The 27,500-nt window shown below is 43.3% G+C and overlaps 1 protein-coding gene across 1 annotated transcript in view; it reads right to left on the bottom strand.

Annotated features, from left to right (window-relative positions):
• LOC121866255 (DNA repair protein REV1-like) overlaps window positions 1–27,500 on the bottom strand; it is a gene marked incomplete in the record, with an annotated part of 281,011 nt that overhangs the window by 150,354 nt on the left and 103,157 nt on the right. Inside the window, 2 exon segments of the mRNA XM_042365872.1 lie at window positions 8,105–8,171; window positions 21,476–21,582. Of these exon segments, the coding sequence (XP_042221806.1) occupies window positions 8,105–8,171; window positions 21,476–21,582 (174 nt within the window).

The following is a 27,500-nucleotide window of genomic DNA, read 5'->3' as shown; positions in this document are numbered from 1 at the left end:
TCTCAACACTGGAAGTGCTCTGCACCAATTGTTCTGGCTAACGGGGATATCACGATTTAAACATCCCGCTCCACAGGACGAATATATCCCCACTCTCAGTTGGCCACAGGGAGGCCTCTGTCACCCCTACAAAATGCTCATCTCTACATGCAGGTTTCAATGTACTGTAAGTGTTAACTTTAATTTTTACTTTTCTTTACTGTATTTCGTCATTCGATTTCTTCTTTTCTTTTAAATTAAGTGATTCGATATGTGTTCCGATTTACATACATTTCCGACTGTTCATAACCCAGGGACCCCTGTACAAGGAAATGGCTGTTTTCACCCCTTCCAGGATAGTAAGATTCTCTGGCTACAATGGCTGACCAAAAAAATATATAAATTTCCAGCATAGAAAATGGTGTAGAACAAATCAATTATCTGTTTAAGTGAAAAAATTAAATAAAAAATTTAAATCATTTATTTATTTTATTTTTATTTATTTTTATTTTTAAATCATCACAACTGAAAAGTCATCTGAATGATGAAAGTTTAGTTCTGCATAAAAATGAAAATAACATCATACAGCCCAAATACTGAAAAACAAAAACAATTCACACAGAATTTTTATAAAAGTAACAAATGTTCTTTACAGTAACAGAAACACTTAGGGTTCTCTCTGCAGGAAATATTGCTGTCAGAAAAACATCTGCCTGTTTGCAAGAAGTGGTTGGAACTGATGTTTGAACCCTGGGATGACAGATTATGAGAGCTAAGCGAAAGGCACAATGATGTGACGTCATAACCTGTTAACCAAAGACTCTTTAAGAAAGACGGGAAAGCACGGCAAAAACCGCACAAGCCACATAGCACATAGTTGACCGCGGGATCAACAGATGGCATTAGCATGCAAGGCGCAGGTCATCTCTATGTCGTCAGCTTGTTTACACGGACATTCGAACACGAGAGGGCGTCACCACCACTCGTGTGCTGTATGCACACGTACAAAACAGATCACCCTGAGTTTGTGTTCCAGGTTTTCCCCAAAGACAGAAAAATGTAATAGCACCACTGTTTTTAATGTACAAGTACTTATATTAAGGGAAATAGATAACGTTTGTACTACTCCAGTATGTTTTGTTGTTTTTGTGTGTCTGTAGATTGTCCTTATACATTTACTGTACAAAGTTAGTAAGGATGTGTAATTTGTGCACAGATATGTGTTTTTGCGTGTTATAAGTTGATTAAGAACAAACAGCAGTGTGCAGTATAGCATTAGAATGCAAGACTTTCATATTTTATTGCTTTTGGTTTTGGTGTTTGTATTGCAGGAAGGATTGCTATATGGGGATCTTGACTGTTTTCTTATAATTTCATTATGTATTGCAATATAATGTAGATTATTTTTTTCTTATACAGTAATAGCCCGCTTTACGTGGTTCACTTTCCTCGATTTCGCATTTACGCGGTACCTCGCCAGAACCGGACTTTCACTTTACGCGATGCATCTACCCATATACGCGCAGAGTTTCTGGCGCGACGCTATTTTTAGATTCGACCCTCCCACCTTCTCCCGCTTGGGCAAGCCAAGCGGTAAGGTTGCGCAGTGGATGTCTCTGTTGCGTTATCAGTGACGTCATATGATGTATCGGACTGTGATTGGGCCATGCATCCTTACCTACCTCTGCTGCTAGCTATGATTGGTTTAAAGTAATATGACATGTCCACCCGCAGGAGGGAGGAAAGACGACGCTTGACCTAGCCTCGTCAGTTTCATCCCTCCAGGCCATACCGTGTAAACCAGCATCCATTGTTCTGTAAAATGGCTTCCGCCGGACCACCGCCCCCAGAGAGAAACCTTGCCTTACCTGGACCCAGCCGCCCTAAGCCAAAGAAGATACGACGTTCCCTAAGCTACGAAGTGAAATACAAGATCATTCAAGATTTGAAGAAAGGAACACGTCAAGCTGATCTCGCGCGCCAGCATGGAGTCAACAAATCTACGATTCGTACTATTAAGAAGGATGCAGCCAAGATCAAAGAACACATGAGAATCACAAAGTCAGCAGGTGCTTCAATGATCAAGTATTGTCAGAACAAGGTGCTGCTAAAGGTTGAAAATTTGCTGGCGAGTTACTTGATTCGTCAGGCGCGACGCAACATAGCTGAGTAGGTGGAATCTGTGACTTTAGCAGGGGTGGAAGGCGGCGGTTGCTTTTTCAAACCAGTCAGAGCCATGCTCCTCCACCCACAGGTAGGTTACTCCACCTTCTCCGTGTTGTAATTCGCCATTTTTAAGTGATCTGACCTAACTAATAGTTTGTTGGTGCAAGTGTTAAAGTAACGTAGCTAATGTGCTTTGAGTGAAGTATTTTATGTAATTAATGTTCCTTTGAAACGTGGAGGTTCGTTATGAACCGTCAGTCAGCGCCATGCTCCTCCACCCACAGGTCCTTATCGCAGCCTAGGCCGTGTCTGTAGCGTGGATGACGCATCAACTAGTCTGGGGAGGTGTCTGAGGTCCAGTAGAAATGGATATCCCAGTGAACCCCGACCGTCAGAAACTCCACTACCACCTATGGGGCCCATAGCTGACCAGTATTCCCCCTGACGCCATGCCCTGTGGTGAACCCGGATCGTCAAGCCCACAAACCACTGCCAGCCCCATCATTGGTGGATGAGTACAGTAAAGAGCTCTGTAAGGCTATTTGTGTGGTGGTGTTAGTCCACCGAAATTATCAGTGTTGGAAAGTAACAATTGGTAATGAGACTCCCTTGGCAGCCGCTGGAGTGTTGCCCCTGGGGTATTGAATGTTGTACTGGCAGGTGCCACAGGTTTTATTGGTGCTAAGGTGCTGTGAGAGTTATAATAATAATAATAATAATAATAAATAATTGACGGTTTATTGAAAAAGTTCTGCAGCCCGAAGGCTGAAAATATACATTGGACATAAATGACTTATTACATACATTGGTGGTTTAACAAAAGCCTTCATTAGAGAAAGGTGAAGGAACATACAGATTATTGTAGGTGTTGAACAGCAAACTCGTTGTGTAGTAACTCCCTCCCAGATGGTGTTAGGAGGGACCTCACGTGGTGTAGTAGTTCCCTCACAGATGGTGTTATGAGGGGCCTCATGTGGTGTAGTAATTCCCTCACAGATGGTGTTATGAGGGGCCTCACGTGGTGTAGTAATTCCCTCACAGATGGTGTTAGGAGGGACCTCACGTGGTGTAGTAGTTCCCTCACAGATGGTGTTATGAGGGGCCTGACGTGGTGTAGTAATTCCCTCACAGATGGTGTTATGGGGCCTCACGTGGTGTAGAAATTCCCTCACAGATGGTGTCATGAGGGCCTGGTCCTGCCTTCTATCGTGGTGTAGTAATTCCCTCACAGATGGTGTTATATGAGTGAGGTGTGGTCCCAGGCCTTCCTATCGTAGACGGATTAACACATGGCTGGTTGTTGGGTCTCACGGGCCGTTATCACTGGGTACCTGGGACCTCACTGTGTGAAGGTTAACTTGGGTACAACTGTTACTGTTGAGTTGTTCTCACTGACTTAAGCACTGTTCACCACTGTTCACCTCTGTTTAACACTGGTTCCATTCCTTTCCTAAGTGAAATAGTAACTTCTGGCGAGAACTTGTTGATATTCCGGTGGGGAGGAGGGTTCACGGGAGGGAGTTGGTATGGGCCAACTTAACAGTTGACCTGGCTGCTCCGAGAGGAGCGCCAGGTACGTCTTGACCCTTCGGTGGTCAAGGATGTAGTGTGTGTGTGTGTTTTGGTGTGAGTACACCCAGTAGTGGTGCAAGTAAATTGAGCCTGAGGGCAGGGTACCAGGAGTTCCTATTTTGGGTGCATACAGCATCTTTTCTGTAACCATTTTTTGTGTTTATTAAACATTGTATTTGTATGTGGGTCTATGATTCACCTATAGTATTCACCGTTGTTCTCAACCTAATGCTCGATACTATATTTACATGTACCCATGGGCCTTCCTCTCACGTCACGCTACCAGGTCAGAGTATCAACGTAAGTAGTAAGAGTGCCAAGCCCTCGCAGGGTGGCAGCTTGTGTTGCGCGTTCTTACAGTTGGTGGCCTCAGTGGTTCAGCAGTAAGTAGTAGCAGCCCGCGCTCTTACACACCAACATCAACATTGGTGGTGAAGAAGCGAGTGCTGACCGTGCGGCGGCTAGGGATTTTCCTCCGTTCTTACGTGAGGTTATGGAAGAAGGACAGTACACCGACGACCAGGTGTTCAACATGGACGAATCCGGTCTATTTTGGAAAAAGCTGCCTACCAAGACCTTCATTGTCCAGTCTGCCAGCAAGATTCGGGGCCGGAAGTTGCAGAAGGAGCGCATCACCGTCCTCTTTACCACCAATGCCTCCGGTCCCTGTAAACTCAAGTTATCGGTGATCCACACAGCCCGCAGGCCACACGCCTACAAGAACATGGACATGAGCAAGATTAATGTCCACTGGCTGACCTCACGTAAGGCGTGGATGTTCTCAGCTCTGTCACTCTCCTGGTTTGATGACTGTTTCGTTCCCGACGTGAAAAAATTGTGCGAACAACAGAATGTTCCATTCAACATTCTGTTGCTCCTTGACAACGCACCAGGACGCTCGCCAATACTTATGGATCGTCACCCCAACGTAAAAGTGGTCTTCCTTCCTCCCAACACTACGACATTAATCCAGCCCATGGACCAGGAGTTGATATGCAATGTGAAAGCTGCATACTCTGCAAAGAAGTTTAAGCTCCTGAACGACTGTACCAACACCAAGGATGAGTTGCGTAAGCTGGGTGACACTGATAGCGAGAGCAAAAGCGACGAGGACAAGGACAAGGAACAACAGGTGGTGAATCAAGAAGTTCTCGTCAAACAGTTTTGGAAAAAATTTAACGTCAAACAAGCTGTGGACTTCTTGGTGGAGGCATGGGATCAGCTGTCTGTAGCTACGATTCGTCACGCATGGAGGCATGTGTTGCATGGTATCCCAGGTGAGAGGCGGAGTCAACCTGTGACTGGTGAGATTCAGACTGTTACAGTGGCATTGGACCTTGCAAGAGAAGCTGCGCACAGTATTACAGCTGAAGGCTTCTCCGAGACCACCAACGAAGACATCCTGGAGGTGATCAGAGATCCTGAAATGACTGCCGACGAGATGTTGGAAGATGATCACGTCAGTGAAGAGGAAGGTGGTGCGTCAACCCCAGAAGAACACAAGTTAACGCATAGTAATATTAAGGGTGCCATCAAGTGTCCAGAGAAATTGAAGCTCTTCCTTTCCAATGACCATGACGATGACCGCTATGAAGTCTTCCATACCCGGCTGGTGCAGGCTATGGAGTCGTACATCAAGGTGTATCAAGACAACATCAACACTAGCCGTCAAAAAAGCATTACTGAGTTCTTCGCCCTCAACCCACCACAGCCAGCCCAAGCCAGTGATAGTGACAGTGAATTTGACTTTGAGGGATTTGTCAGGGAGGCCCTGACAACTCTGACGGATAGTGATGGTGATTCACCTACCGTATATCACGGCCTATAAGGCGGCGGGGTGCATAAGACGCCCCCCCCAAATTTCCATTTAAAAAGTAGCTTTTGAGCTCTATTTGCTGTATAAGACCAGTACCCCAAATGTGACACTTACCCACTGACTCAGTAGTCCTTTACCAACCATCCTTGATTTTTTAAAATAAGGCCAATTCACTTCAAGTAATGTCATCAAATTATACCCGCTGGTGTAGTGTAAACACTAGTGACGTCACTGAAGCGTGGTGGGAGTGTTCCCTCGTCTCGGTGGTGTGACTATTTATACAACATGTGGTTCAACAGCAACCACCGTATTCTAATTGTGGTGTTTCATTAGGATTTGAGTGAAAAAGGTTACCAGTATGTACTTACTACATACATTTATTACACAAATATATATATATATATATATATATATATATATATATATATATATATATATATATATATATATATATATATATATATATATATATATATATATATATATATATATATATATATATATATATATATATATATATATATATATATATATACTGAATATACTATGTACAAAAAATGAATGTTCAATGAATTATTTATGGTGCATTAGGGTACTGGTCACTTCTGATGGGCTATAAATAGCCTTCTTTATCTCCCCTACATCTCACCCTGAGCCAGACGGAAGGGTCTTGGTAAATAACATGTTTGCTTATTTTCCATTTACTTTAAATAGATTTACCGAATTATTTGTTTTATTTATTTATTTATAATATACTGTAATATATTAAACACACTGTAATTATTTTCTTTAATTTATAAACTGTTTTGCGACAAAGGAATGTTCTCCAGTAGTGTTTCATTAGGATTTGAGTGAAAAAATATTACGTACTTACACAATTGTTCCTCTTACTTTGACAACACAACATACATACAGTATATTATTTCTCAGTTTTGATCTTTTTTTTTAATTTTTGTATTTATTTATAGTTAGTTACTTAAAATAAGGCCAATTCACTTCAAGTAATGGCATCAAATATTACCAGCTGGTGTAGTGTAAACACTAGTGACGTCACTTGAGCGTCTGTAATTAACCGTCGATAGTTTCAAGAATTAATGCACTCATTTACTGAATATTCTTTGGAAAAAAATAAAATTTAAATCAATTATTTATAGGAGATAAATATTATTATGAGTAAATATACCGATACCGGTATGCATTACTGACCACCTCCACGGCTCCTCACTGGCAAATGGGGGGGGGGCGTGGGGAGGGGTGTGTGATGATAGCTGTGTTTATTATAGGGGTATAAATCTCTTTTACGGTATGTTAGACAGGTTTATAATACATTTTTATTATTTTAATATACCGGTAATCTTAATTTGAATCCAGCTTGCCAAACGTAAGTTTCAGTATAAAATAATTAGTGGTAAGACCTTGTGAGTGGCTTACGATGTTTTCATCACCACTCTTGACACACTAAACCACAATATTTAAGAGGTAAGAATTTTAAACTTGGTGGTTTAGACGACCCCCTAACTTTGGGCAGATTTTTTTAATGTTCAAATTTCGTCTTATAGGCCGTGATATACGGTAGTGATGGTGAATCACCTGAGGGCCAGTAATCAGCCCTCTGCCTCGGAACCAGCCTCCATCCCCGTATGCCGATCCATCTCTTCTACTAACATAGGTGTTAAACCTAACCTTTATTTTTCCTAACCTAACCTTTATTTTTCCAAACCTAACCTCTTCTATATTAATTGTGTGTGCATACCATCATAAAGTTAAGATAATATTTTTACTACAACATAGTTTTGTGCCGTCAAAAAGTGGAGTTTGGTGGTCGGGCCAGTCTCTATTGGAATTAATCCCATACCGGGTATGTTCTGTTGTTCACTTTACGCGGTTTTCACTTTCCACGGTACCCTGTGGGTTCAATTGACAGCGTAAATCGGGGTACTACTGCATAACAGAACAAATAATTTGATATGTCACACTATGCTCTCAAATTATGCAGTATCTGAATACTGTTATGAAATAAAACATCAATTTGCCAAACTGCAATTTTATTACCCTTCTCCAAGAGATCTATGCAAAGAACATCTCTGCATCTGCAGTCAGTGTCAGTGTGTATGTGTGTGTTCATGTGTACACATTAAGAACGTCAAGGCAAAGACGTCAAGGTAATAATTATCAGCTCACTCCTCTGGTTACCATGGTAACATGGACACACTACTCTCACACGCCCTGGGCTTTTAGTTAGCCGCATTCCCAACAGATGGAGTTGATCGGAGCTCAGTGGCTCACGTTTTTTTAATGATAAAGGTAGGCGCTTTCCTGTCTTTCTTATACTTGTATAGTTGTTGCTGTTAACTTTCGATCTTGAGTTGTAACGTTTTCTTCCAAACTTTGTTCTTCAGCAAGATTAAAATAGGAGGGTTTTATTAATTAGTTATTAGTTCCAGCCACTAATATGTAAAGATTTCCTTAGTTTTAAATTTGCAGACTTAGTGGGCATAATAAATGAGTCCCTTGGCTCAGGCATTATATAAAAAATGAAAACCAACACACAGAAAAAGAGAGAGCACTCACTTGGATCCCAACTCCCCTGAAGTCCTGTGGTTGAACTTTGATTTGGCGGAGCAAAGATAATACTTCTCTGTAAATTATCATAAACACAATTAGTAATGGAGAATGTGCCTAATAATATCCTACCCTTATCAGCAGCTGGTTCAAACTAAAGATGCCATAAATGCCTACAACCACTGGATCATTAAAGTAAATACAAAGAGTTGACTGAAGACAATGGAACTGACTGATGAAAGGCTTTGTTTCATCATATACTTTCTTTGACTACATGTTATTAACTGATAACTTTATATGAAATTATGTTATATTGTTGTACAGGTTGTACCTCTCTAGTCCGGCATTCTGTGGTCCGGAAAGATTTTGGTTTGTCCAATAGGTAGATAGGCAGCATTATTATTATTATTATTATTTTTTTTTTTTTATTTTTTTTTTACTTATCTGAATTATTATTATTATTACAGGAGTATTAAATTTTTGCCCCTCAGGCCCCAATGTGGGTCAGTGACCTATGCCCGGGTGGGCTAATCCCCTTAAAAAAAAAAAAGCCGCGGGAAATTAAGGTTTGTTTACATCCGGCAGTTCGGCTGCTCTCTCTCTCTCTCTCTGCTTGTCTATACAGAGTACAACATTTAACCCTTCAATATATATGAGCAGTAAATAAGTGTTGCTTTCATATTCTTATGTAGAGTAATGACGATATATTTTCACATGTGCGCACTTACATACGAGCAGTCTCACTTTTTTTTTTACCATTAATGGTTAGCTACTTATATTGTTCCATTTATTAACATTAAATAACATTACAGGTACTTCAAGCAACCATATTCATTTTTTTACATTAATTTTACTACAGCTAAACTCAGGGTCTTATTTTCTTCAGTTTTATATGTAGAACCAATGAGTCACTGGTTTTGTAAGCTTTAACATAAACAATGCCGGCAGCCGTCTCGTCTCCTCTAATATTCCACGTATTATTAATAAATTGTATTGTTAATTTTGCACACATGTACATTAATTCAATAAAAACAAATTCAGAAACATTAATTAAAATATATATGAACAGTAAATAAGTGTTGCTTTCATATTCTTATGTAAAGTAATGACGATATGTTTTCACGTGTGCGCATGCGCACTTACATATGCGATCTCTCTTTTTCTTTACCATTATCGTTAGCTACTTCTATTGTTCCATTTATTAACATTAAATAACATTACTTAAAACAACCATATTAATTTTACTACAGCTACAACCAAGGTCTTATTTTCTTCAGTTTTATATGTAGAACCAGTCAGTCACTGGTTTTGTAATCAACGAAAACAATGCTTTGTCATTTCCTCGTGTGTTTTAATATTCTACGTATTATTAATGAATTGTATTGCTCATTTTGCACACATAAACATTAATTCAATAAAAAAGACATTCAGTAATAAACAATAATGAATCTTTTGTACATAAGAGAAATGACGCTGTTTACACTATTATGCACGTCGTCTGCACATTGGCGGGCCGTTCAAACCCGTCGAAATTCAAGCATAAGCACAAGTCACTATCTATCCAGGAAAAGGGTGAATTTCCATGGTCCGGCACCGGTCAGGTCCCGAGGTTGCCGGACTAGAGAGGTACAACCTGTACAACCAAAGCTGGATATGTAATTAAACTTGACCAACACTCACCACCAACACTCACCATCACCACCAACACTCACCACCACCACTCACCATCACCATCAACACTCACTATCACCACCAACACTCACCATCAGCACTCACCAACACTAACGCACACCATTACCACCAACACTCACCATCACCACCAATACTCACTATCACCACCAACACTTACCATCACCATCACTCAACACCACCAACACTCACCATCACTGCCAACACTCACCAAAATTACCAACACTCACCACCACCGCCAACAGTCACCACCAACACCATCACTCACCACCACCAACACTCACCACCACCACCAACAGTCACCATAATTACAAACACTCACCACCACCAACAGTCATCACCAACACCACACACCAATGCCAACACTCACCACCACCACCACCACAACACTCACACTCCCAAACTCACCACCACCACACCAACATCATCCTCACCACCACCAAACAGTCACCACCAACACCATCACTCACCACCACCAACACTCACCACCACCAACACTCACCACCACCACCAACAGTCACCACCAACACCATAACTCACCACCACCAACACCAACACCACCACCAACAGTCACCACCAACACCACCACTCACCACTACCACCAACACTCACCACCACCAACACTCACCATAACCACCAACACTCACCACCACCACCACCACCACCACCTCACCACCACCAACACTCACCATCACTGCCAACACTCACCATAACCACCCAACACTCACCATAACCACCAACACTCACCACCACCACCACCACTCACCATAACCATCAACACTCACCACAACCACCAACACTCACCACCACCACCACCACCACCAACCACCACCAACAGTCACCACCACCACCACTTACCATAACCACCACCACTCACCACCACCACTCACCATTACCACCAACACTCACCACCAGTCACCATAACCACCAACACTAACCACCACCACCACCACTGACCATAACCACCAACACTCACCACCACCACCAACACTCACCATTGCTGCCAACACTCACCACCACTACCACCACCACCACCATAACCATCAACACTCACCACAACCACCAACACTCACCACCACCACCACCACTCACCATAAATCCACCAACAGTCACCACCACCACTTACCATAACCACCACCACTCACCACCACCACTCACCATTACCACCAACACTCACCACCACCAGTCACCATAACCACCAACACTAACCACCACCACCACCACTGACCATAACCACCAACACTCACCACCACCACCAACACTCACCATCGCTGCCAACACTCACCACCACTACCACCACCACTCACCATAACCACCAACACTGGCCTACTGCTAATGCTTCGCTGTTACTCGGAATCGAGTATGATGATCATCCAGCTATGATACAAAGATATGAGTTATTAGGAATGTGACCTTCATTGGTGAGTTTTGAGGTGACTAAAGAGGCTGATGCTGGACCAGCAGAGTCACTGATGTTGCACATGTGGAAGGCTACATCGAGTGCAAGGGGGACGGTGGCAGAGTCTTTCAAGCGTTGGCGCTTGTTTGCTTTGGTTTGCAGTTGGGCTAACTCGAATACATTGACACCTTCTTGTGTGGTGCTCTTCCAAGCCTTACGATGTGGAGTAATCGTCTCCCAGGTGAGGGGGGTCGATTTGACACTTTTTCAGGCTTGTCTTAAGACTATCCTTATACCTTTTCAGTTGCCCGGCAACGTTACATTTACTATTCGTTACGTGACTGTAAAGTAGCTGTCTTTGGCAGTCTACTGTTATCCATGTGAGTAACATGGCTAGTCCAGCATACTTGTTCATGGATAATGGTAGCCTCGATGCTCCTACAGAATACTGGCATTTGTTCTCTTGTCTTCCCAGCGAACTCGGAGGATGGAACATAAACTACGTTGGTGAAAGTTTTCAAGCGCCTTGAGCTGCCTACTGTATGTGGCCCATGTCTCGCTGCCATATAGCAGGATGGGGAGGACCACTGCTCGATATACGTGTAACTTTGTAGATAATTTCAGCTCCATACAGCTGAAGACACGGTTTCAAATCTGCCAAAGGCTTGAGATACACATCTGATTCGATGTTGAATCTCTTCATCGATGTCCGCAGTGGTGGACAGGTGGGAGCCGAGATACCGAAAGCGGTTAACATTAGAGAGGGAAGTACCATTAAGCTCAATGGATGGTGGAGGTGTGGCTGAACCAGGGGCAGGCTGAAAGAGAATCTGAGTCTTAGGGTACATTCACCTCAATGCCGAAGTGTGCATATGCTTCTGCATAGGTGTTCAGGATCTCCTGTGGGTCACATTCAGTGTGAGCGACAAGGGTGTGGTCGTTTCCATACTGAAGTTCAGTAATGGAAGCTGCCGACACCTTTGTTCTTGCCTGGAGTTTTCTTATATTGAAAAGACCCTTCATCGGGTACTCGATGTCCACCCCACCGACTAAACTGGCACTGGCACGAGTAAGGAAGGCAACCAAGAAAATGGAAAAGAGAATTGGTTCCAGTACACACCCTTGTTTAACCCCCATTCAGAGGGGGAAGAACTCAGACTGGGTGCCATTGTGCAGGACACTAAGGTTCATGCCATCGTGGAGTTGCATCACAATGGTGATGAATTTTGGTGGGCAGCCAAAACGGATGAGGGTCCACCAGAGGGCTTCCCTGTTGACCGGGTCGAAGGCCATGTACAGGTCACGATGCTGTTCACTGCACTTTTCCTACATCCGAGTAGGCAACAAAAATCATGTCAATGGTGCCATGTGATGGTCTAAAGCTACATTGAGATTCTGGGAGGAAGTTTTCCACCCCAGGAAGAAGTCTGTTTTGGAGGACTCGGGCAATAACCTTGCCAGCAACGGACAGCAGAGAAATCCCGTGTTAGTTGCCACAGTCTGACCAGTCTCCCTCGTCCTTACAAAAACTGACGTTGGAGGCGTCTTTAAGAGGTTGGCGAATTTCCTCCTTTTCCCATATATTCTCCAGGAGAGAGTGGAGACGGTTGGTAAGCAGAGGTCCTCCTGCCTTATACACCTCGGTTGGGATTCCACCAGGCCCTGAGGCTTTGTTATTTTTCATCTGTTTGATGGCAGTAGCTACCTCATCCAGAGATGGAGGATAGCTGAGGTGGGTCAGCTCTGGATGCTGAGGGACCTGCTGGGTAGTCAGGACATCCACATCGGTGTTTCGGTTGAGCAGTGAATGGTAGTGCTCTTTCCAGCGATGAAGGAGGCCTTCATCGTCTTTAATTATGAGGTTGCCGTCAGATGAGCGGAGGGGGGGCTGCGTCACGAGTGACTGGCCCATAAAATGTTTTAATGGAAATGAAAAATTTGCGCGTCTTGTGCTTCACACGATTATTTTAAGCCAGTCGTCCTTTAGCCTGTGAAGCTACCGCTGGGCTGTCGCTTTCTTCTTGCGGAAGGTATCAGCTTTGGTCCGGACTGAGGGTTGCTCTGCCAGTCAGTAAAAGCAGCACATTTATCATCCATGAGTACTTGGATTGCCAAGTCATTTTCATCAAACCAGTCCTGGTGTATTCTTTTGAACTGGCCGAGGATCTGTCTGCAGGTTTTTGTCATAACAGTATTAAGAGTATCCCACTCGGCACTGGGATTCACGTTGTTTGCTGATGGGTTGTTTATAAGCCCATGTTCGAGCTGCTCTCTCAAAGCATGTGCTACCGCTGCATCCTCCAGACGCTTAGTATTAAAACCTCTTCTGGAGGCTTGCTGCCTTCACCGTTTTGGGGCGACGTGAAGTGAGAGCTTGGATCTGACAAGTCGATGATCAGGGTCACAGTGGTCTGAGCCACACATGGCACAGGTGATGAGGACAACTCGGCAATCTCTTTCTCTGACAATGATAATCAATGAGATGCCAGTGTTTGGATCATATGTGTTGTCACGAACCCTTGAACATGTCGGCCTACCTAAACAAGGTATTGGTGATAGTGAGGTTGTGTGCAGCACACATGCTGAGGAGGAGTAGGCTATTGGGATTACACTTGCCTAGTCCATTTTTCCCTATGGTTCCCTGCCAAATGTTGGCATCTCTGCCAACTCTGGCATTGAAGTTGCCAAGGAGCATAACCTTGTTTTCTCTGGGGATAGAGGTTAGCACTCTGTCGAGGTCGGCGTAAAAGGCCTCCTTGATGTCATCCTCTGCATCCAGTGTTGGGGTGTATGCACTGATGAAGAAGACATGACGTGAGTGATTCAGTGGGACTCTGAGCGTGATGAGGCGCTCGTTGATCCCAACAGGCATTACAGTTAGTCTGTGTAGGATGCATTGGTGGAAGGCAAATCCAACTCCATAAATGCTATTTCTCTCCACAGCAGGCTTACCCTTCCCAAAGAAGGTATAGCCAGACCCCCGTTCTGTGAGTTGGCCCTCATCTGGGAGCCAGGATTCACTGATGGCTGCTTTGTCGATGTTATACCTAGCCAGCTCTTTTGTCACAAGGGCAGTTCTTCTTTCAGGATGAGCATTTGTGCCAGACTGGATTGCACTGCTGCCTAGATCCCAGTGCATAAACGACCATCTTATCTGTGCCACCCATGTGCTGAGTTGTGACTAAAGACTCCTGGCAGTCATCTCTGCCTGTCGCCAGTCGTCTTTCACCATAAGGGTTTTGATGATGATGAGAGGTATGATGAACTGGATGATGGCTGCCTGTGATTCAATTTATGTGGTGAGGCATGAGTGAAGACTGCAACCAAACATCACCACCACCACCAACACTAAAATTCACCACCACTGCCAACACTCACCATCACCACCAAAACTCACCACTAACACTCACCATAACCATCAACACTCACCAAAACCATCACTCACCATCGCCACTCACTACTCGCACCAACATTCACCATCACAACCAACACTCGTCACCACCAGCAACACTCACCATCACCCACAGCCACCACCAACATTCACCATCTCCACCAACTCACCATCACTGCTAACAATTACTATCACCACCATAAGCAACACTCACCACCAAAAAAAAAAAAACCACGCACACACACACACACACACACACACACACAAGGGAATTAAGACAACAAGCATCCAGTGAGGGTCTTGTTGTGTGTCTGCATGGAGGTGAATTAAAAGATCAGCTGTTGCGGAGCTTATCGCTTGGCAACACTGGTGCATGTTACCACTCCATCTCTCTAATTACCCACACCTTTCTGCTTTTCAGCCTTCTGGCTGCCATGCTCTTTCAATAAACTGATAATTATTATTATTATTATCATCATTATCATTACTGTTATTACAGGTTGTACCTCTCTAGTCCGGCAACCTCGGGACCAGACCGGTGCCAAACCATGGAAATTTCCGGACCATGGAAATTCACCCTTTTCCTGGACAGATAGTGACATGCGCTTACATTTGCACCACTTTCACTGCTTCGTGGTCTCTTTGAAGACATATTGAAGGGCTAAATGTTAAACAGTAGCTTCTCAAATTTTGTGAGTTTTTAATTCAACGTTTTTAATTTGGACACACAAAAAAACACTACATAATTTAAAATTTTAACGGCGGAAACTCGAATTTCGACGGGTTTGAACGGCTCGCCAACGTTCAGACGACATGCACAATCGTGTAAACAGCGTCATTTCTCTTATGTACAAAAGATTCATTATTGTTTATTACAGAATGTCTTTTGTATTAAATTAATGTTTATGTGTGCAAAATGAGCAATACAATTCATTAATAATACGTAGAATATTAAAACACACGAGGAAATGAGACAACATTGTTTTCGTTGATTACAAAACCAGTGACTGAGTGGTTCTACATATAAAACTGAAGAAAATAAGACCTTGGTTGTAGCTGTAGTAAAATTAATGTAAAAAATTAATATGATTGTTTTAAGTAATGTTATCTAATGTTAATAAATAGAAAAATAAAAGTAGCAAACCATTTATGTTAAAGAAAAAAAGTGAGACTGCTCGTATGTAAGTGCACACATGTGAAAAACATATCGTCATTACTCTACATAAGAATATGAAAGCAACACTTATTTACTGTTCATATATGTTTTAATTAATGTTTCTAATTTTTTTTTTAGAATTAATGTTTGTGTGTGCAAAATGAACAATACAATTCATTAATAATTTGTGGAATATTAAAACACACGAGGGGACGAGACGGCTGCCGGCATTGTTTTCGTTAATGTTTACAAAACCAGTGACTGATTGGTTCTACATATAAAGCAAGAAAATAAGACCCTGGTTGTAGCTGTAGTAAAATTAATGTAAAAATTAATATGGTTGTTTGAAGTAATGTTATTTAATGTTAATAAATGGAACAATATAAGTAGCTAACCATTAATGTTAAAGAAAAAAGTGAGATCGCATATGTAAGTGCGCACATGTGAAAACATATCATCATTACTCTACATAAGAATATGAAAGCAACACTTATTTACTGTTCATATATATTGAAGGGTTAAATGTTGTACAGTCAACCCTCACTTTACGCGGTTAATGTAACCCACAGAGTGCCGCGGAAAGTGAGGAACGCGTAAAGTGAATAACATAACATATGGGACTAATTGAAATAGAGTCCGGGCCGACCCTCAAACTCCACTTTTTGACGACACACAACTATGTTGTAGTAAAAATATTATCTTAACTTTATGATGGTATGCACAAACAATTAATAATTAAGAGAAATATCAATAATATTAGGTTTTCTAACACTTACATAAGTAGAAAAGATGGCTGGGCACACGGGAATGGGCGTTTGGTTCCGAGGCAGAGGGCAGATTATTGGCCCCCACCTGTATCACTTGTATCAATTGTATAACTATCCACCATAAAGGCTTGCAGGGCCTCTTTGTCAAACCCCTCAAAGTTCATATATGTCCATATCTTCACTATAATTATCACTATCACTGACTTGGGCCGGCTGTGGTGGGTGGCGGTGAAGAACTTGATGGTTACAAGTGTTCCCTGAAGAATGCAGTGATGGGAAGGGAAACACCGGGTAACACTGAAGTCCGTTTATTATGGATGAGAGAAATACAACAGGTGACTCGCATGTCCCATGCACGGCTCACACAGTCAGACTGAGGCTGCCTTGCCATATGGCAGCCTCGGGGCAATGTTGCCACATAACACGGTCGTGCAGTGTTGCCACGTGATAATATATATAAATGCTACTCGGCACAGTAGCTTATTTACAAGGTTGCTACTTGGCACAGTAGCATAGATACATAACCTACATCTCCCTCCCCTCCTCACGCTCATAGTCTTTGTCTTGAGCGGACTTCGTAGTCCTAAGTCACTCCGAGCGTCGAGGTCCACTGTGGGGCGGATCCTCGTGAGGTGTAGGTGACTCGTCCTCGGTCAGGGGGCCAGCAGCAGGGGGTGGGACTGGCTGGAGGAAGCGGCGGTTCCTCCACCAGACACGGCCACTCGGCATCCTGACCTTGTAGTCCCGCGACCGGCCGACGCCCATCACTATGCCAACCTTGTCCCAACGTGTCGTCGTCGGGTCCTGGACGCGGACAAGGGCACCAATCTCCACTGGCTGAAGAGGGCGGGCACGGTCGTCATACCGAGCCTTGGCGTCCTGGGCACGTGAAGCGGTGCGGCGGTCACAGCTCTCGGCTCTGGTCTGCCACTCCTTCGCAAAGGCCTTGGCGTGTGCAGGAACGCAAGAGCGGAGAGGGTGACGGTACAGGATCTGGGCAGGGGAGCGTCCTGTGTGGGTGGGAGTGGACGCGGGTTCTGGGCAACTCTGTGCGGCAGTGCCAGGCGCGTCGGTCGTTAACTCACGCACCCTGCTGGCGGTGTACCGAGCAGCTGGGATCTGCTCAGGAAAGTCTCTGGGCACCACGCCTAACTCCTTGCAGTGCTCCCACGACAACAAGGGTGTAGCGAGAGTAGGCTGCACGTCGATCCATCCATGACACGACCTGTCGCCGTAGGTGATCTCGGCTTGAAAGGAGCCCACAGCGTCCGGCATCTGGGAACCGTCTGCATTGTAGTACTGCAGCTGCGGCGGTGGTCCCAGGCAGCGTTTGGTGAGGCCCAGTTTCTGGAGGTGCTTCAACCCAATCACCGTAGTATCAGCGCCGGTGTCCGGTATCACCTCGATGTGACCCGACACATCACCGTGTGTGACGGCGACGCGGATGGTGGGGGAAGGGGTAGCCCTGGGGCGTGTGGTTGATTCCACCCTCCTGATGTGACTCTGCTGCTGCTTGGGGCTGCGTGGGCCATCTTGAGGGGGCTGCGTGCGAACCACCCCGAGGGAAGTGCGCTGCTTTCCTCCTCGTCTCGGGCTTTTGGGCTTGGGTTGGCGGCAGCACTTGTCGTAGTGTCCATAGCAACCGCAGGCCTGACACTTGCGGCCTCGTGCAGGGCACCTGTCTGTGTTAGACCAGTGGCCCTTACGGTCACATCCACGACACAGTGCGTCGGCGGCCGGGCATGTCTTGGGGCCGTGCTGCTTTCCACAGCTGCCACAGGAAGCACTAGGCGGAGGCGTGGAAGAACGTGTGGCAGCCTTCGCGTTGTTGGCCGCCTTCTTACCCTTCTTGTACTGAGAGATTGCTCTCACAGCAGGAGGGGCCCGTAAGGCAGAGGTGGCGGACTTGGTGGCCTCGTACGACCGACATTCAGTCACTACCACCTGGAGTGTGGAGGAAGCGTCCAGGGGGATGAGTCGCTGCACCAACTCTTCCTGCCTGACACCTGCCAAGATCCCGTGCTTGATCCAGGCTTCCTCACATTCCCGGCTGTGCGCCTTGCAGACGTCGATCTCCTCTGACAAACTCTTCAAACGTACAAAAAAGTCGTCAAAGGATTCGTTCTCCGCCTGCTTGCAGCTGGTGAAGGCGCGGCGACGCAAAGCCTCGTTATTCCGACCCTTAACATGCTCCTGTAAAAGGTCGAGCACATCCGTCACTGAAGAGGTAGAATCGGGAGGCACTTGCAACGTGTGCTCCAAAACTCTCTGGGTCTCCAGCGACAAACACATCCGCAGTTGGATGAGCTGTTTGTTTGGAGGCATGCTGTCAAGGTCCACCATCGTGGAGTAATCTGTCCAACGCCGCCTCCACTCACGAAAAAGCTGAAACGTGACGTCTGGTGAGAGGGCGGGTGGGGGTTGAACAGATGCCTTGGGAGCTGTTTGTTTGGAGACAAGAGTACCTGGAGGACGCTGGTGTGGTGGAGGAGGGAGTGAGGGAGGGTGGGTTAGCGCCAGGGTCGCCAATAGTGCATCAAAACGCGACTTTTCCTCCTCTCTTCGTATCTCCTCCCTCTGAAATTCCATCTCTCTACGTCGCTCGTCCCGGTCGTCCATCCACCTCAGATTTGTGGCAATGTCCGTCACTGGAGGTGGAGGATGAGAGTCTGCGCCCGGTGGAGGGGAAGGTGGTGGGGAGTCGTGTCTCCCATCTTGACGTTGTCCCTTCTTACCGCCCATCTTTGTGTGTGCGTGGACTGCACTGTTTAGTGTATAAAGTGGCGCCTCAACAGCTCGAACCGCATATATATGACATAAACAGCGCAGAAATAACGCAGAGTCCACTGTTCTGTCCGTGAGTGAGTGCGTGCGTGCGTGTGTGTGTGTCTGAGACAGCAGATGCACTTCGTGGTGGCCTTAATGACGGTGGCTAGAGACGCGGCGGGGGAGGGGGGTGAGACCGTCAGTGTCTCCCGGGATGTCACACGAGAAGGGTGTACGCCTGCGTGCTCCGTGGGTACCACAAAAAACAGGCCAATGCTCAACTCTCAGCTCTAGACACACACTAATACACTGACACCGTCACTAAAAAGCAGTGTGACGGCCCAACACTGCACATCGCGGCGAAACACAACACAACACACTAAGAGTCGACGCGCACATCACATCGCCGGCTGATGTAATCGTCGGCATAGTTCACACACTTTGTAAGTCCACAGATCCTAGTCACTGCGCCATGATGGTTACAAGTGTTCCCTGAAGAATGCAGTGATGGGTAGGGAAACACCGGGTAACACTGAAGTCCGTTTATTATGGATAAGAGAAATACAAGTGGTGACTAGCGTGTGCCATGCACGGCTCACACACTCAGACTGAGGCTGCCTTGCCATATGGCAGCCTCAAGGCAATGTTGCCACATAACACGTGCAGTGTTGCCACGTAATTATATATATATAAATGCTACTCGGCACAGTAGCTTATTTACAAGGTTGCTACTTGGCACAGTAGCATAGATACATAACCTACAGAACTCGGTAATGTTTTGATGACTGGGCGACCTTGTGCGCACCATGCTCGCGCAGCTTACACAACATGGCGGATGGCGGGAGAGATGGCGGGAGGTTTGAATCCAAAAATGGCGCAGCTCGCCAGCCGCTCTCCGCGTAAAGGGGTACACACACCGCAGAATGTGAGCATTCCTGTTTCGGTAGGGTACCGCGTAAACGTGGAAACGCGGAATGTGGGACCGCGTAAAGCGAGGGTTGACTGTACTCTGTATAGACAAACAGAGAGAGAGAGAGAGAGCAGCCAAACTGCCGGATGTAAACAAACCTTAATTTCCCGCGGCTTTGTTGTTGTTGTTTTTTTACGGGGATTAGCCCACCCGGGCACAGGTCACTGACCCACATTGGAGCCTGAGGGGCGAAAATGTAATACTCCTGTAATAATAATAATAATTCATATATGTAAAAAAAAAAAAAAACTGGTTATCTACCTATTGGGCAAATTAAATCGTTCCGGACCACGGGAGTTTCACACACACACACAATGCACATAACACACAACATCACACCCAACATCACACACACACACACACACACACCAACACCACTCACACATCTCCAACAAGGGAATTAAGACAGCAAGCATAAGGAGTGAAGGTCTTATTGTATGACACATCTGTGTGTGTGTTACTATGTAGTAGTGAGTTAAATATCAGCTGTTGAGGAGCGCCTGGCAACACTCATTTCCACTCCATCTCTCTAATCACTCACACTTTCTGCTGACTCACTCCATAATTTAAGATGTTATGTAATGTAATGTTGAAGGGATACAACTTTGCTCATTTATACTTACACTTATCACAATATTCCTAAAAATACTTAAGTTGCTTGTTTATTCAAGACATCTTCAGGGCATGAGACCCACTAATCCCCCACCCAAGAAAGGGTAACCTGACATTCCATCAGAAGGTCAGTAATATGAGACCCCCACCCTACCTCCACCTGACATTGCTTCAGGTCAGGTCAGTGGAAAATAGCAGTCTTTGCTGTAACACACAGCTTCATTCATGCCCGTATCATATACATATTAAATTTTTCAATATATTTATTTAACCAAACTTTTAGATAAACTATTCTGGATTATTATAGTAAAAAAATGGGGCTTCTAACATGATTAGAACTGTATTTATGGATCCATTAGTTTAGACTCAAGGAAAACATCCCCAGCACCCAAAAACATTCTGGGGAAGGGCTAGTGTCTGTGTGTGCAAGATGTCTAGTTTAGACACTAGGAAACTTTTCCCAGTAACCGGAAAAGATTCCAGGGATAAGGAATATTTCCGGGTTTGAGATGGTCATCTGGTTAGCCAGAAATCTCTCATCCCCGGAAGTGCTCTGCACCAATTGTTCCGGCTAACGGTGTTATCTCTGTATTAATCCATATATAAAAGTAATGTTAAAGAATTGCTTACCTTTCTATTACTGATGCTGAAGAAGTTGCCAAGGCCAGGGAAACAGACTTGGCAACATTATCACAAACGCCATGACCCATGAACTTGGCAGTCTCTATGGGAGCATCCTTTGTTCGTATCTGAATGAGAGTGAATTCCATTTTCTTATTCCTGATTAGAGCTAAGGCTTTTCTTATCTTGGAAATTATCCGTCAAATTTATACCCTTTCTGACTAAATGCAGTGCACCATGTGCATCACACCAGCATCACATAAAAGTAAAATTAAATCTCTCTTCATTAAATAACACTGAGTGACACAAAAATAATATGTTGCACCCTCGGCAAAAGTCCCAAACTCAAATTTGCTCCCAAGTTGAGCTGCCTCAATTCACTTTTAATTTTCATACACAATTTATCTCAATTCATCATACATAACACATCTTCATGCTATATTAATTTTCTTTCATCCATGATTGATAGTAGAAGATTCAATTGATAGACCATAGACAAGTTGATAAATAAATAGAAAATGATCTAGTTTTGGAAGGGGACAACAGTACATAGCAGAACCCCTTCAGACTAGGTTTATATATTATAGACTCTGGTCTGTTAAAGTAAAAATTAAGAGACTCGGGTCCATTATGGTAAAAAAAAATTACACTCTCAGGTCCATTTGTATCCAAATTATCACAAATAATTGCAGTAATACCCCCTTTAGCCCTACAGTACCTTGCATAATGCTGATTCATTATAGAGCTCTTTGGTCCTTTCCTGGAGTTATTTTTATCTTGGAAAAAATGAAAATCCATAATACTGTACAAGGCAGAAGTTACAAGACAGAACACTCAGGACTCGCTGACAATGGCCATGTTTGTTTACACTCTCTCTGTCAATGAGAGCGACATACCCATGTACACTCACCTCCATGTGTAAAAAAATTTCCCAGTAGCATTCAACTTACTGTACTTAACATGTTCCCTCTTTATATAACTGATTTCCACATACTACAGTACAGCATAGTGAGTTCAGTATATGTGACCCAAGTTATTCTTTACTAGATAATAATTTTTTTTTTTAAATCCAAAGTACGTGCAAGTCAGCTGTTCACTTGTGTCTTGCAGAGCAGCGGTCATCATTACACATCACCTCTACACCCCACCACCACTTACAACCAACAAGCACTGTATGTGTTACTAAAGTGTACAGAGACTGTTTATTCTGCTAGCCTGCAGGCCGCCACTCCAGTTTGAACGCATTCTCATCCTGTAAACACCAGCTGGTGATGGTCAATGTTGGTGATGGTGAGTGTTGGTGGTGATGGTGAGTACTGGTGGTGATTATGGCGAATTGTCAGTGGTGTGAGTGTTGAATTTAATTGAATTTTGCCATGGACAGCAACTAGTTTATTGTGCACCCCAGAGTACGAGTCACAAAGGGTGTTTATCAGACCCAGTGAATTTGTTATTATGGCAATGAATGTTACATAGTATTTCCTGTACAGTACAATCTTTGTTTAAGTCAGGACATAGAATTTTAATTAGGTACTAGATGCGGAGTGTGGATACAGCCTTAGTATATCAGCTATCATGTCATCAGAGATAAAAGTGCTGTGCCATTACATACACAGTGTGCCTGGATCTATCCCTATAAGGTTCTATTTTTTCACAGTCTAAGACAAAGTGTTGGAGAGTGTGGCCATATGTCTGGCCACACACTTTACATTTAGTTTTGTTCACATCTGCCTGAGGGGCATACAACCAGAGGTACTTATATCCTAACCTTAGTTTAGCGGTTACTACAACTTGTAATCTAGTGATCTGGTTACTTACCCCATAAACATGTTTTATTTGATACATCTCATCATGGTAAACAATGGATTAACTATTGCCTGTTTGCACTTGCCTACTGGCTTAAAATTCATCAGTCCTGGATTATATTCAACATTGTCATTGTTGGATGCAAGTTTAGCTAAGGCATCAACTCAATCATGTTCACTAATGCCGATCCTGATACCCCTATCAACACGACACGCATGCTTGTTTCTGGCTTCAGAGAAGCGGGTAACAATCTGAGTTTGGGGTATCAAGTGCAAGTAGTGAGGATAAGGAGTCAGTGATGATGAGACTGTCAGTGGCAGTGTCTTCAATAAGTTTCAGGGCTGTGAGTATGACAATTACTGTAGATCAGTGTAATAAAGTTCTGCTACGCTTGTACACTTGAACCCATGTCTTCTACCTTGTTGTGTGTGTATGCACAGTAGCTAAAACTGACTGTGCATGTGGGGGTCGATATGTTCCAAAATTTTATGTGTGACTAGTGACAGCTCTCATATACCAAAATTTATCGTCCATGGTCTCATATTGTTTCCCACAAAGTATGCACAGATAGTTGTTTTAGCTGCTGTACATATGTTATATTTCTATCATTGGGTTTTGTTTTGTTTGGGCTTATATTATACAGTACAAGTAATTTTCATTGTTTCCTTCACTTACTATAATATTCTTTTGTTCTCTTCCAGATGCCATACTACCCTTGGTCAGTTAATGAATAATAAAGCCTAGAAAAAGGTCGACTCTAGTCTTTTTTTACCACAATCAGTTTGTAGTGGATGCCCAGTTACGAAGTCCAGCTAGTTTCTCTATTACATTACATTAGGCTGCGTCACAAAGACAGCACTTCCAGCCCATCTTATACAATGGGTGACCTGATATTACATGAGAGAATGAGGAGAAATTGACTTTTTTCCCAGAGCCATAATGTTGCTTTTTTATCTTTATTTTCTATTTATTCTTTAATTACTCTATTTCTTTCTCTGAATTGTTCTTTTTATTTATTTACAAGATTTCTCATACCTCATCTCTTATTCTTGCTTTTATTTACTTAAACAATGACAAAAGGTATAGATAGGAGGTCGGAGTTGAGAGTGATAGAGGAAGAGTGTGGTGGAGGGAAAGAGGGTTGATATGGTCACTTTATCCCCACCCCACCCTCTTTTCCAGTCTTCTTGAAAGGCAGGACAGTAGCATCCTGTCCTGTCCTCATGACAGAATGCTATTATCCTGCCTTTCAAGAAGACTGGAAAAGAGGGTCATCACCCACAAGAATATCGCCCCATAGCTCTGACCTGTATCTGCAAGCTGTTTGAAAAGATGGTCAACTCATGATTATTATACTGTACTACCTAGAGAAGAATGCCCTTCTATCACCATACAGTAGGGTCGGGATATATAGCAACTTTATATAAAGATTTTTTTTATATCGTGGCTAACAAAATTCTCAAAATTTTCCGATGTACAGTGGTCCCTCGGTTAACAAACACAATTTGTTCCAGAGGATCGTTCATTAACTGAAAATTTTGTTAACCGAATCCATGGTTTCAATGGGACATTGGGTAATTGGTTCCAGCTCACCGAAAAGTACATACAAAGTAAAAAAAAATGCAGTAAAGTACACTTTACTGTACGGGGCAACTAGTTTTTTGTGCGCCCATCAGCCGCTTGACTCACCCACCAAAGCGTCAGTTTAACTTTGCATACAGTGGAGTGAACATCGATTTTGTTGGTGTCTTTAATATTTTTGCATTTATACATTAAAATTATTGGTCATTTTGAAATTTAGTTAACATATTGATAATATATAGCGCAGAGGCAGTGTTGATTTAAATTAAATAATCTTGAATTACACCTAGTGAACTTAAAATTTTATTGGTGAAATGACGGCATCAAGCATGGGTCCCCTGAAAGGTGATTTTTCCTCCATCCCCACTTCCTTCTCTTCTCCCTTCTCCTCCACCCCCACTTCTAATTCCCATCTTCACCATCAACAAGGAACCTTCTACATGCACACCTCAAAGTAAGTGTACTTTACTGCATTTTTTTGTTTTACTTTGTATGTACTTTTCGGTGAGCTGGAACCCAATTACCCAATATCCCATTGAAACAATGGATTCGGTTAACAAAATTTTCAGTTAACGAACGATCCTCTGGAACAAATTGTGTTTGTTAACCGAGGGACCACTGTACATGTATTATGAATATTCCCGTTCCCCGTTTATCTTTCCTTGTGTTTTCATGTTGTGGAACATTATAACAACCCCGCGACAAGTATGTCCATAACAATCTGTACGGATAGTCCATGATTGTTCAGCAAAGTCAGGACCGAATGAACTTAGTTTAAATGACTGTATACAAACCAGTCCATCTTTCATTTCAGATTTGGTACAAGTATTGTTAAGGTTTAGGTGTGGTAAATATGCTTGGTTCAGTGACATAGAGAAAGTTTTCTTGATGGTGGGGTTGCATGAAAAGGACCATGATACAACACGTTTTCTCTGGCCAATTGATCCCTCTGATATTAATACAGTAGTTCTTATCTCAATAAATTTCAATTTTATTTGGAACAACATGCAATCAATTCTTATTAAACGCTACCATCCATAAACACCTTACAGTTGTCAACGAAGATCCAGATTTTATACAAAAGATAGAAAGAGATCTTTATATTGACAATTTGCAAGGAACAGGTAATGAATATAAGGGTTTTATAACACAATGCTGGAATTCTTTGAAGATCTTCTCAAAGACGCATCTTTTCTTAGGAGAGTGGGTGAATAATTGTTCTGAATTAAGGGGGGTTTTGCACGTAAATGGCATAGCTTCTTTAGAACAAGGAAAGGTGAAAGTCTAAGGTTTAATTTGGCTAAATGATTCAGATCTATTAACTTTTAATAGTAAAGTTAAGTTTCCTGAAATAATAACTAAAAGGGGAGCTTTAAGTGTTAATGCAAGTATATTTGATCCTTTCCAAGTAACAGGTGTAGATTATATTGGAGGTATGCAAGTGAAAGAAAAAGGGGGTACTGTATTATTACTAAGATGTATGTAATCCTTTTCACTCGTGCGGTTACACGCGCTATACACCTGGAGACCTTTACTGATTTGTCAAGAAACATTCCTCTATACTTTGTGAAGATTCAGAAGCAGAAGAGGATACTCTCAAATATTAATGAGTGATAATGGTACCACTTTTGTTAGTGGTGCTTAAATCCTAGGAGAATCAATAACATAGGGCTAAGAAATAAATAAGCAATCTTAAATGCGAGTGGTGATTTATACCTGCTAAAGCACCTTGGTTTGGAGCAATCTGAGAGAGATCCAAGGTACCATGAAATTGGGACTTAAAAAGGTGTTGGTTACTTTTATCGCTTCGCTAGGCAGCAGTCAGTATGGGGGTGGTGAGAGGAGTGTTGTTGTTGTACCTAGTGAACAGGCGCTGACTCAGTCCTACTATAATGAAGCCAGAGGGGTAGACCATGCTGAATCAGCTCGATGTATCTGCCCGGGTCTTGAGACGCTAACATATAACCACCAGTACATCTCAACTGATCGCCCTAAACACACCGAGGCTTTCTGCTCTGAGCCAGACCTGCAACACGTAAGTGTGCTCGGAAACCTATTATGTTTCATTGTGGACATGAAGCATATTAATTGAACAACTTCTGATGATATGCAACTTATATTGTGTCATTATTAATATAAAGTATTCATTTATGTGATAATATTAAGAAAATGTATTCATATGCAGTTTCTCCTCGACTTACGACAACCCGGACATACGACGGCCATGGTCGTATAAAATATTTTTCACATTACGTATTTTCGAGTCCCGACGTTAGTGATTGCGCTGTGTACTGACAAAAATTTTTTTTGTAATTCCCTTTAAAATGGCTGGCAAGTGTAAGAAGGAGAGTCTTCGTGGTGCTGAGAAGAAAAAGAGACACCCATTTTAGAATTTCTATGTATTATTTTCGCCTTTTCGACTTACGACCAATTTTATTCGCATTATTTTTCATAAAAAGTGCTCGGATACACACACGCACTTGGTCGCCAGGCTGTCTGGCTGTCTTTGTGTTTGGTAGACCAAGTCATGCATATAAATATTTATCGGAATAATAATTCCACAAATAAATACATTTACAACATAATCATTGCATTATTTTCCAGTAATAGTTCACCACAATGCAGTCGGCCCTTAACATACACGGCT

The sequence above is a fragment of the Homarus americanus genome, unplaced genomic scaffold (assembly GCF_018991925.1).
Source record: "Homarus americanus isolate GMGI-L3 unplaced genomic scaffold, GMGI_Hamer_2.0 scaffold32583, whole genome shotgun sequence".
Taxonomy (NCBI): Eukaryota; Metazoa; Arthropoda; class Malacostraca; order Decapoda; family Nephropidae; genus Homarus; species Homarus americanus.
Note: the sequence above shows the minus strand (reverse complement) of the source record. Positions and strands in the feature narration are given on the sequence as shown.